Source organism: Eucyclogobius newberryi, unplaced genomic scaffold, assembly GCF_026437365.1.
Source record: "Eucyclogobius newberryi isolate DKJ021-1_F unplaced genomic scaffold, fEucNew1.0.hap1 SCAF_6, whole genome shotgun sequence".
Taxonomy (NCBI): Eukaryota; Metazoa; Chordata; class Actinopteri; order Gobiiformes; family Gobiidae; genus Eucyclogobius; species Eucyclogobius newberryi.
Genome location: NW_027316278.1, coordinates 27758149 through 27771140, shown reverse-complemented (window position 1 = coordinate 27771140; position 12992 = coordinate 27758149). Strand labels below are relative to the sequence as shown.

The 12992-nt window shown below is 37.9% G+C and overlaps 1 protein-coding gene across 2 annotated transcripts in view; it reads left to right on the top strand.

The window, feature by feature from the left end:
- Positions 1 to 1528: 1528 nt before the first annotated feature.
- The window catches only part of rnf122 (ring finger protein 122), a 37340-nt gene continuing 25876 nt past the window's right edge, over positions 1529 to 12992 (top strand). For both annotated transcript variants that reach the window (XM_072433929.1, XM_072433927.1), the window contains exon 1: positions 1529 to 1785. In XM_072433929.1, the coding sequence (XP_072290030.1) occupies positions 1761 to 1785 (25 nt within the window). In that variant the 5' untranslated portion in view covers positions 1529 to 1760. The remainder of the gene's footprint in view (positions 1786 to 12992) is intronic.

The window sequence follows — 12992 nt, the reverse complement described above, 5'->3', positions numbered from 1 at the left end:
ATGTTCTCTTATCTTATATTATTAAAGCATTGGCTGTGTTGAAATTAATGGGGGGAACCTATATAATAATAATAATGATAATGATGATGATGATGATAATGATGATAATGATAGTGCACGTACAAGCACGTCTTGTCCTACCTGTATAAGTGTGTGTTTCATGCATAAACATCCTTTTAACCTATATAAACCTATAATAATAATAATGATAATGATGATGTTGATAATGATGATAATGATAATGCACGCACAAGCACGTCTTGTCCTACCTGTATAAGTATGTGTTTCATGCATAAAAAACCTTTTAACCTATATAAACCTACATAAATATAATAATAATAATGATGATGATGATGATGATAATGATAATGATAATGCTGATAATGCACGTACAAGCACGTCTTGTCCTTCTACCTGTATAAGATAAGATAAGATATTCCTTTATTGTCCCACATGGTGTTTCATGCATAAACACCCTTTTAACCTATATAAACCTATATAAATATAATAATAATAATAATGATGATGATGATGATGATGATGATGATAATGATAATGATAATGCTGATAATGCACGTACAAGCACGTCTTGTCCTTCTACCTGTATAAGATAAGATAAGATATTCCTTTATTGTCCCACATGGTGTTTCATGCATAAACACCCTTTTAACCTATATAAACCTATATAAATATAATAATAATAATGATAATGATGATGTTGATAATGATGATAATGATAATGCACGTACAAGCACGTCTTGTCCTACCTGTATAAGTATGTGTTTCATGCATAAAAAACCTTTTAACCTATATAAACCTACATAAATATAATAATAATAATGATGATGATGATGATGATAATGATAATGATAATGCTGATAATGCACGTACAAGCACGTCTTGTCCTTCTACCTGTATAAGATAAGATAAGATATTCCTTTATTGTCCCACATGGTGTTTCATGCATAAACACCCTTTTAACCTATATAAACCTATATAAATATAATAATAATAATAATGATGATGATGATGATGATAATGATAATGATAATGCTGATAATGCACGTACAAGCACGTCTTGTCCTTCTACCTGTATAAGATAAGATAAGATATTCCTTTATTGTCCCACATGGTGTTTCATGCATAAACACCCTTTTAACCTATATAAACCTATATAAATATAATAATAATAATGATAATGATGATGTTGATAATGATGATAATGATAATGCACGTACATGCACGTCTTGTCCTTCTACCTGTATAAGTGTGTGTTTCATGCATAAACACCCTTTTTAAGCCTGCATGACAGATTGGAACAGGATAAACTCAGACGCTGTCTTGTGATTGGTCGAGCTGCACGCCTCTCACGTCTTCGGGGCGGGACTAGTACATGTAGCTCGTGCTCTGGTTGTCCCCCACACTCTGGAGCTGCTGCTGGGTCAGTGGGACACCCATCTCTAAAACACTGACCCACGCGAGGATGAATATCCACCCTCCATCTTTTACACGGAATTACGCGGCGTCCACGACTATGTCACGTGCAGTTGTCCCTTCGGCTCGTTACTAACCGTTTATTCCGCGGGTCCATCCTCCGTCATTGTCTCGGTTACCTTCACCACCACTGCGGGCTGACGTCACCACGTGGGCTGCTCCTTGGACCGCTGTTGGGGGGCCTCCATCCGGACGGGCGTTTGCGGCTTTGTTGGTAAACAGCGCGGGGCTAGCGGCGGCTGCAGGGGACTCCCTCTGGCGCATTGATGCACCCGTTTCAGTGGTGTAACGGTGAGAATCTGACAGTCCCGTTGCTACAGGCCACAACAGAGCTTTGACACCAATATTCCAATATAAGACTCATGTTTAAACTGCTTGTGTTTTCATGTTTTCATTGCTGTGGTGGGTGCTTGGAATCATTTCAGGTTTGTGAAAATTGTGAAATCGAATAGAAGATGTCAATTTCACCTCCTTAGATTCTTTTGGATGATTGTGGACGTAAACATCATTACACAAATAACATGAATAGGTTATATAGTAAACAGAACATGTTAGGCTTCTTCAGTTCTGTGACAAACTGCTTACTTTGCCCATATCAAATGTTTCTGTGGCTGTTCATTGTGCTTGGAATTATTTCAGGTTTCAAGGTGAATTTTAATGTTCTTTGTTGTAAATTTGTTGAGGATGTTGGGCGTCAAAAGAAATAATAATAGTGATATTGACGATATACTTTTATAGTAAACTGATTTTAGTTTGGGGCTTCTCTAATGAATGACTATTGTTCAAACTGAAACCTTTGTCCAAAACAATTACGTTATGAGGCTTTTCATTGTAATGATTTCACCTCCTTAACAATATTTTTAGACCACTTTGGACATCAATATCGTCAAAGAAATAGGCAGGGATTTGACATTATAGTAAAGGGTGTCGCTGAGGGGAGGGGGGGTTTCTCAAGACAATAAAGGTTGTGGCCTTTGTGCTTTCCAGAGGTCACTCAGCTTGGCTTCTGTCACGCTGACCACCTGTTCCTCTTGTGGTCGTCCTCTACGGCCATAAAGGGCCCTGTCCCTCGTCCCACTTATTCAGAGAATGTCCACCTTTGTCCTTCCACATGCATTGTATGAAAAGTAAGAAATCAACATTTTCTGAACTAGCTTTCTTTGTAATATGTTGGCGCCTATGACTATTGCAATCTCTCTGTGTGCGTTATTGATCGATAAGTTAAAGTGTGTCCCACCATGTCCCACTTGGCCCTCTTTTTCTACAATTTGAGGTGGTCACCCTTATATCTGTCAGCTGTTTTCAGACGTATTGAGTAAAATTACAAATTGTTTAATATTTTTTGACATTTTGATTTAATAACACCACTCGCTGTCGTTATAACAAGGTCTTTTCATATGTGTTTTAGAGTGACTGTCCAGATAACGAGTACAACTTTCAAAATACACTATCATTTATTTATAATCGACTAGTCACACCCAGTCGATTAGTTGTTGCAGACTATCCTGTGCCTAGTATCTTCCTATTAGACTTGTTGTCACACTATATTTGTCAGTACGTGGCGTGGGCAATGATGCAATTAGAGGAATATTGATCATTTGGCCGTTGACAACGTGCTGCGTGAAAATCTCCTTTATAGTGGGCATTAAATATATAAGCAATGAAGCCAAAGTGTAATTCATGGGTCTCGCTATCGATTTTTTAAATGGACTATTGATATCGGCAAATAGCGGTAATTTAGCGCAACCGCAAGGCATCTCTGCTTGAAGTGCAGGGAGCGTCCAATAGGGATGTCAAGTAACTAATCAATGACGTGACAATAGAACTACATTCAGATTCGGATGGCTTCATTTGTCTCTCCAGGGGCAATTCATTTGAGCAGAATCATACAAGAAAAACTGTTTGACAAAGCGGTCAAACAACAAACATAGTGGAGCTCATTTACACATAAATACCAATTTTATTTAAAAAAAAAAGCCATCCAATAGAGCGTAACACAGTGCAGATGAGCAAACGACGGCTACAAAGAATTTAGCCGCCTCAAAGTTGTTGGAGTAAAATATATAAATAACTATTAATAGAACTGGAGAATTATAATGGGTGACAATGTGAAGTAAACCTACGACTAAAGCACTGTTTTATCTTTACTTTATCATTCAGAATGGTCAATTTCTTGTTGCTGATCAGAGAAATGGTGAGAGAAAAGTGTTTCACGGTCATTTTGTTGGTATTTTGATGGACGTAAATGTTCGTGAATTAGCCACGTTTCTTCTCACAAAATCCTAACGCTGAAATGTGATACCGGTACATCCCTCGTCCCGTGTTGTCACAAAGAGTTGATTTATCAGTGGTCTTTTCCTGTGGCTATTTTCGAGGACCGATGGCGGCGTCCGAGCACGAACAGTTAGTCTCTTTGTACGGCTCAAATCCCCTGCGCTCCAGATGAAATTGCCGGCACACGCTGAATCAAAGAGTGACATTCTGCTCCCCAAAAATGATGGCGGTACTAGGCGGCTACAACCTGGCATCGGAGGCGGGCGATGGGAACAAAAATGACTCACGATAACCATACTCGGATCGTGTTTTGCAGAAAATTGCAGTAGACGTTCACGTTTGAACAAAAAGTTTACTCTAAATTTAAAGGTTTTTCAGTGTAAATGTATTCTGTTTGTACTGGGGTTTAGCTAATAATAGACATTTTTTAATCTTACGAAGATACTAATATTTCATTTGACCTTCTTTATTTTGATAACTTTATTTCATTGTCTGTAGCAAATAGGATTTCCCTTTGGTAAAGTCATTCTCAATGTTCCACAGTTTGGCATTGTAACTTGCATTTATTCAATTACTGTTGGTTTTATTGCCAAAAAAAAGCCTGACTTGTTGTATCTTGGCCTGGTCTCCATGGAGATAGATTGGTTTAATGCCATACAGTGGATTATTTGAGGCAAAGGAATAACATCATCATCATTCTCCATAGAGACGCGCAGGCATTTCAATAAAATAATCTATTGCCTGTTTCGGTTTTATTTCATATTAAACACATTTTTAAACAACTTTTTTTAAATTATTTTTCTTATTATAGACAATACACGTGTTATTCTGATTATTCCCACCTAATCAGAATAACAACTTCAATATGATTTCGCCATGGCGTGTTTCCGTTCGCCGCAGTGTTTATACGTGACACATGTAGTGCTTTTATGCGTGACACGGACCGCGCTGAACTTAACCTAGTTTCTACTTTTAAAAAAACGTCCGCGACAGCTCTTCGGGCGGGCTTGAGTGTTTCTACCACGTCAAGTCCTAAATATTTGATGGGATGTTCTCTTTCCGCGCAAGAACGAGCAGCTGCTTTGTGTGAGTATACTGCAAATATAGGCCAAAATCCCCCGCAGGCGTCGCAACGAGAAATCACAGCTCGGCGCGATCACAATGCTAACATTTCAACATTGATTTTGATAGGAATAAGAAACATTGAAATGAGGAGCTCTGCGTGGGTACTTCAGTGTCCAAAACAGAGTATTATTCAAAATTAAATGGATTTTGATTGGCCTTGGAAAAGACGCAACACCATTTAAAAATCGTAATGTTATATTTTTTTTTAAACACTTTTTTGAGGTTTAATTAGCTATTTTCTTTTCTCTTTTGCAATACGAAACAAGAACTGGCAACAAAAAATAAGACTCAAAAGAGCGACACGACAAAACTAAAGTCACAAGTGGAAATTAAAGCCGCGGTTGCGGCGATGATGTCTCTCGCCTCCCGCGCGACCGCCTTCCAGCCGTCCATGTTTTCTGCTGCGTTTTGCGGCATACCAAATGAAGCTCAGTAATTCACTGTTGATGATTGCGTAGTTTGCGATTCAAATAGTTGTTTGTCCTGACAAACTGCAAGATTGTGCTGAACGCAGACCTGAGCAGGGAGAAAGAGAGAGAGCCTCGGTGACCCGCGACTTCGTGTCGTTTTGCAATTGAAAATGTTAATACTTATTTCTAACAACTATAGTTTTGATACTTGTTTAGTATCGAGTAGTACCTGGGGATCGATTAAGTTTAGATTTTATTTGGTAAACGCCAGCTTATGACGTGCTGTACAGTGACAGTGAGAGTCTGGCTGACCATGATTATCTTTGTCCCTGGAAAAAAAAAAAAAAAATCACTCCATCCTCTTTTGCATCTGCTACTCCGGGTGCCATGGCAACGCCTCTTGTGAGTGTGTGCCAAAATATAGGTCAGTGGTCATGTAGGACTCCACCCACTCGCAGAAAACCCCATAAAGCTGTCTGCGAGCAAGCCAGGCCTGAGGTAGTTATTATTGAAGGTGGTAGAAATGTAAAATGAAAGGGTCATTGTTGTCGTTGTTGTTTTGGGGGTATGCTTAGTTACAATATTGAATGAAATGTCTGTAAAAGATAGATTAAATAGGCTGCAAAAAACATGCAGAGAAATATAAAGAAGAAAACACTTCCAAATCTGTAAAATGTGGTTCATTCTACAATTGTATGCGATACTTCAACCTCAACCAAGTTTTTAGCAGATTTCAGAAAATGTTGTCTGAATTTTGTCAATTGGATTATTCAAAAAACATTGTCAACCCATGTTCATATTATACTATCAAAGTATCAGTTACATTATTATTGCAAGATATTAAAATGTAGAGTAAAAGAAATACAAAAAGTCTTAAAGTCTGCAAACCCAAAAAACGTCTACCAGAAATTAAAACTGCTAACAAATTTGAACAAATCAATGATGTTTTGGGGCATTTCAATGTAACAAAAGTGTTGTGTTTATCTTGACCCCTACGACCAGGAAACTGACCACAATGAGTGTATAAAGGATCCACCAACCCCTGTCTTCAAACTTTTGAAATATTCCATTGTCTTAATCATCTTGCTCCTGGTTTAATGTGTGAATTGATACAAAAATATAATAGAAAAAGTGAAGATGCGAAGAATATGGAATAAGTGGGAAGTGCAGAGTGAAAAGGACAGCTCTGGATCAGTCAGTTCCTCTGCGTTCTCAGTAAAAGCTTCACATTTAAGGAATTCTTTGGCGCTGGATTCGAATTCACTGCCAGAAATCTGACTTTTCAACACAAAACTGCAGAGAAAATCAACAGCGTGAACTCTAAACTGCCCCGGGATGTATACATTATTCTTTTGTGTACTCTAATCTATGCCTGTAACTAACATTCTGTTGTAGTGTTTTCTGTTCCTGTAGTGTTTGCCTATTTGGTGGCAATGTTTAATTGTATCGTCCCAGTTGAACAAATAAAATGGATAAAAATAAACATGATGAATTCAATTGAATGGACAGTGAAGTGTATTCCCGTGACTTAGTACGGTTGTAGTCAAGATCTTCCTAATTTAATCATATGTTACGCCTTTTTTCTCGCCCAGGAATCATGCCGCTCTGCCCAGACAAAGTGTCAGAGGAGGTCGGCATGAGCGGCCATCTGCACAGGGAGCCCTCACAACAAACACTTGAATAAAAATGACCCAGATCTGAGCGCCGAGTGAGTTTGAGAAAGGGTTGATTTGTGCGAGAGCAGAACAAAGACAGTCAAGTGGCCCAACCATCAATAGAATCCGAATCAGAAAAGGTTTATTGCCATTGCCAATGAACAGAAATCACAAGCATAGGAACTTGTTTTGGTGATTCGGTGCGGCATAAAACGATGAACAATGATAAAACGACATATATAGAATCAAGAAGGGCACGCATTAAAGAAAAACTATTTAAATCTGCTTACTATGTACACAGAAATTACACTTAAACACAACATTTACCACCCCAATGTTTTATGTCATTCACCACAATGTTTTAAAATGTAGTTTATTTCAGATGGAGTGAAGGGAACTAAAAGCACTTAGAGCGTTTGGCTGTTAACCACCAAAATTGATTCTTTTTTGGGAGTGGGTCCACAGATTTCTCATAATTAGCTTGTGGCTTTAAGTATATTCAACTGCAACAATTGTGTCTGTTTGAGCACCATTAATGACACCGTTCAGTGCAAAATATATTCCGACTTACTTTATTTGTGCTTTACAGATATATCAACTATAAACCAGGCCAAACATCATTGCACTCATAGAATACTCCCCCACAGCACGAAACTGAACGTGTTGAAGACACCGTTACGGCAGGGAAGATATAATGAGTGTCATGACTGGGAGCGAGTCTGACATTTTGCTTTTGGAGTTCATCATTGTCATTAAACGAAGCCGTAAATAACAATACATCTTCAAAATTAATCAGATTGAACACGAGCGGCCGTCACCTGACATGAGAGGGGTTTATTGCCATTGTCAACGAAAAAAATTCACAAACATAGGAACTTGTCTTGGTGATTTGATGCAACACAAAACAATAAAACAATGAACAATGAATAAGCCATAACAATAAGCTAACAATCGATACAAAATAAGAATAGAAATAAAAAATAGGTTTAATAAATAAATATTCTAGACTAGATCACTCAGATTGTGCCCTAAATCTGTCAAATCTGGACATTTGATTAACTTTCCACCTTCTTCTTATGTCTTCAAAAATGTCTCTGTTTGTGAGAAATACACTTAGATTAATAATCATACACAATGTTAATCAAGATTTTGAATTGTTATGAGACGATGGTTCAATGATTAACCAAATGAAAACCCAAATTGATACAGAAATATATTTGTAATTATTGTATTATTGTACATTTAGTTGCAGAAACCCACCTATAACCCGTCAATCTGAAGCTTTGTCAATTTGGTAAAAGGTTCTGGTTTTCTTCTGTCCTCAATCAAAATAATCCACTAACCCTTAAACTCTGATAAAGTTTCTTAGTATCAGTTCTTATCGCTGATGGTTTTAATGTGAATTACTCACCACCATCTCTGCCACTGTGGAGTTTGGTGGTTTGCGTTGTCACAAAACTAACATTTCAAATTGGATTTTGATATTAAGGAATATACTCTATTCTCAATACTAATTTTGATACCACAATGAGAATTCAAAATGTTCTTATTTAGGTCAAGGTTTAGAGCATTGTGTACTAGATCTGCTAAAGCTCAAAAACATTCTAAAACTGTTCTGGAGAGGCCAATGTTATTCCTTTTCGTATCGATACTTGTTCAAATGAGTATCTAGTCTAGACAACCCTTTTGGTGGTGCATCCTGGGATTGTGTGACGAAAACTGCTCTAAAGGGTTGTCAGACAATTTATCCTGATACTATTTGATACTAAAACTAGTATAAAAACTAGAAACTCATTTGAACACGTATCAATACTGAAATCCCAATAAGTCAAAATTTGATCTTTATTGACTACTATTAGAATAGTCCTAAACTATATAATGTTTTAACAATCTTTATTCTAATCTACACTACTACCTTCCAGCTCAAGCTCAGTTTTAAACCAAAATCAAGTGGTTTTAATTCAACGTATAGTTAAGAAAAATCTAAATATGAAGTACTTTTTTATCCAGACAGTTAAATTTCATAAAGCTTGTCACAAACTTGAGAAATACCGTAATAATGTGTTTGACAATACTTCACACAGTCTCAGTAATCATCGTGAATAATTGTTTAAGCATGATGTTTTTCCTTACAATAATCATAACACAAGTAAACACAACATATAGACCAACCCCGAGAGTAGTATCAGGCCGTTAAATCTATATTTCCTTCCACGTGTGCTCCATTAGTCCTCGCATGCCTCTTATCGACCGCAGTGCGTTTAACACAAACACTTCTCCGCCGTTTTGAGGGAGATTCGTTGACGTCAATATCGGCTGGTGATTGCTTTTTGCCGAGCGAGATCATTTGACGCGAGTGCTTGTTCCGTGGAGTCCGGTCGTCAGCGTGCGTCCCGTTAATGGCGTATCAGAGCTCGTTCGGACTGGAGTGGAACTCTGAGGCGGCCACTATTGATCCTGTGAAATGGAGAAATGTCACCCAGAAATGTCAGCGTATTCATTTTGCTTCAGGAGTTTCTTGAAGTGGTGTGATCAATGGTGAAGTGTGGCGAGAGCGAGCGAGAGGACGGAACAAGGGATGGTTTTAACTCACAGGTGTCGGTCTGTAATGGAACAGTGTAGTTTTAATTTCATGCCAGGTGCTAGTTTTTGTACATACTCACCGCATACTATGGGAAAAAATGTGATTATTTGAGTCATTATTGAAATCGCAAATATTGGATTTACCGTATTTTCCGCACTATAAGGCGCATTAAGCGAAACAAAACGTGTACCACACAAAATCGCTTCGAGGTCAGTAAACACAACCAGAATTAAATTAATCCATATTCAAGGCGCACTGGATTATAAATTGTTTTTGGAGAAAAATGAAGGCTTTTAAGTGTGCCTTATAGTGCGGAAAATACAGTAAGTTCTATCTAAAGTTAAATCATTGAGGAAGAAAATATGCTCTCATTTGTTTAAGGACAATGCAAATGAACATAGATCTGTATTGAACAAAAGTAAAAATGCCAGATTATATACAAATGTTAACATTGTAGTGAATAAATGTTTTGTGATTGAAGTCATTGTAGATTCGATAAGTGCTTTTGCTTCAGGTTTTGAGGGGCAGAGCAAGACTTTATATATATATATATATATTTTTGGCAGTTGACTGGAACAAGTTTATTATGATTAATGTCAGGTTGAATATGGAGCATTGGATTTATAGTGTGGCCCCAACTACCACTAATCACTCGGTTAAGATGAGTAATTTTATGTTGTTTTACCTCAGTTCTTCCATCCAGGCTTCAAGCACATTTTATTCTCGCTCTAAAGATGAAAGTGGACAAATGGAAAAAGAAATTGAACAGGTTTGACCCAAATTTGACCTTTGGATCAACTGGGACGTTTATTTTGGAGTTTGTGTGGCTTAGTTTTCTCTGGATGTGTTTTATCATGTGTTCTATGTTCTCTCTGGTCTTGTCCTGTTACTGTGCTTGTTGTTAAGTGCTTGAAATAAATATATTAGACAAAAAAATGTTTTAAATTAACTAATAAGCCGTCTAGAAAGGACAAATGTCAAGTCGTTAATGAAATAAAACAAAAATAGACAGTCAGTGGACACTAAGTGAGTGATATGACTGATGTGACGCTGTACAATAAGAACCTGATTATGCGATCTCTGTTATTTCAGTCTTTTCATTTTGTGTAGAAGAAGGATTTTGAAAGCAGCAGGAAGCACTCAATCGACACAATAACCTGGCTGATTTCTCTGATGACTATTTCCCTGGTGTAATCAGTGAGACAGAGAGAGTATCGGTAATCTCCTTGACTCGTCTCGACCTTGTGCTCTCGGTGTTTAGGACGGGATTTTGGCAGGTGGCGAGCCCAACGTTTGGCCCTGATATCTAGGTTAATGTGACCTCGACCTCGACCTCTACTTCCTCTTTGTAGATCAGGACGTATCATTACAAACAAAGGGTGTATTTTTCTTGTATTTCAGAGGTCGAAGATATGACCTTTACCCTTTTCGCTCAAGTCACAAACAGTCCAGAATGCAACTTTGTGAGCGAAACACAGAACGCTGGTGTAAAAAGGACACTTTGTAGTTAGAATATGACCACAATCATCAGATTCATAAACATATCCAAGCTTCATCAAGGCACAGTCCAGAGAATGCTACAACACTTTTAGACATAGGACCAGTGTCATACTCTTTCTGCTGGTTTGAGATTGAGGTCCATGCTATAAACACTTCACAAATCTTTTATGTAAAAAAAAAAGAGGCTATTATTTAAGGATTTGCGTCTTGTATCGGATATTATAACTGTTGCAGAAGTCTTTTTAATGGGCCTGGATCAGAGGGCTGTATTTAGGTGGACAAACTGTCGTAAACGCAAAGAGAGTGTCACAATTGCAATCTGTGTTGAAATAGTTTATTGTATTTTAGTTACAGCAAAATATGAGAGTTAGGGCTTGAAAATGGGACGTAAGGTTGTGCCAATATGAGCAGTGTTTTCTCCCCGAGTGGCAAGTTTTATCATTGGTGCTGAAATTTAGACATTAGTGTCAAAGCGATTGAAAATAAATTCAATGTTTTAATGGGATGTGGGGGTGAGAAACATTGCATGAGACGTGGCAGTGATTAATCCCGGAGTGAAAAGGGATATTGCACGTTATACAAGATCAAACAATGTAAATATTCCCGAGTTGGCTGATTAGAGCTAATTTGTATGGAGCTTAGGAATTAAATGAGCACGGACCAAACGAGGGTGACAAATGCGGGGGACTGCGTCGCAGATTTGAGCGGAAATGGTTTTAACTTTGACCCTTGGGGAATCCTGTACTTCTGTAGTTATACTTATCATCTTCTGACCTACAGTCACACGTCAATTATGTCAATGGAAGCTGTCTGCAATACTAGATCAACCATTCAACCACCAAAACTAATAGAAACACAATGAGCAAAGGAAGTTATTTTTCTTTTCACCTCTATGATATCCAATGTTTGTGTTTTGTTTCTGGTATTTTATAAAATTATCAAAATGCGAGTGAAAAATTAAAATCTTCTGAACAATATTACATGAACTAAATCATATTCAATTCCATTTTTGTCACGCCCAAAATCACGACAGCATTTGCGACAGTGAAAAACAGATTACACACTGTTCAAAGGAAATTCGCAAATGTTCCTATGGGGAAAAAAGCAGAAACCTCGGGACAAAGGAGAGGTCCGACTCTCAGGGGCGGGACAATTTGCAGATAAACTGTGAATATATCAGATGTCATGTTTTAAAGTACTTGAGCTCAGTTTTGTCTGCCCGACCCACCTCTGCATAAAGCTTGCTGTCCAACCTGCCCAATGCCATGGCACATTTGCTCGTAACTCGTCTCCCTCCCCCATGATGTTCCCTGGCCCTGACCTTGCCACTGCAGACTGTACCGCTACAGTGATAATCTATTTCATGGTTAAACAAGCACACACACACACACACACACACACACACACAGACACACACACACACACATACACACACACACACACACACACAGACACACACACACACACACACGGGCAAAGAGGAGCGGACAATAGGCGAGACTTCTAATGGAAATGCCATCTGTTTGGGCTGGAGCAGTTTTCCAGACTTTTTTCTTATGCAACTATTGTGTTTGTAGCGCAATTGTATTATAAAGCAATTCATCATTTAAGACATTTTTTTGGAAGCGCTCACATTGCTTACGTTGCGCCTCGATTGTTTGTAGCTACGCAAAGTCAGACTACAGAGTTTGGTGTCTGCTCCAAAAAGGAAACTAGAAACCCATTTTTCAAATAGATCAGACAAAAACATAAACAAACAAAACTTACCGTATATAAAAAGTGTAAACAAGGGTTCAAGGTGATATTTCTGAACATTTGCGTTTATTTTTATAGTTCATTCCCTAACTTAACCTCAACCTCTGCATTTTTGAGACACTCATCCTCATGATTCAGTACAGAATTTTAGACATTCTTGTGAATCCCTAAAGGAAATTTCCAAAATACCACTAA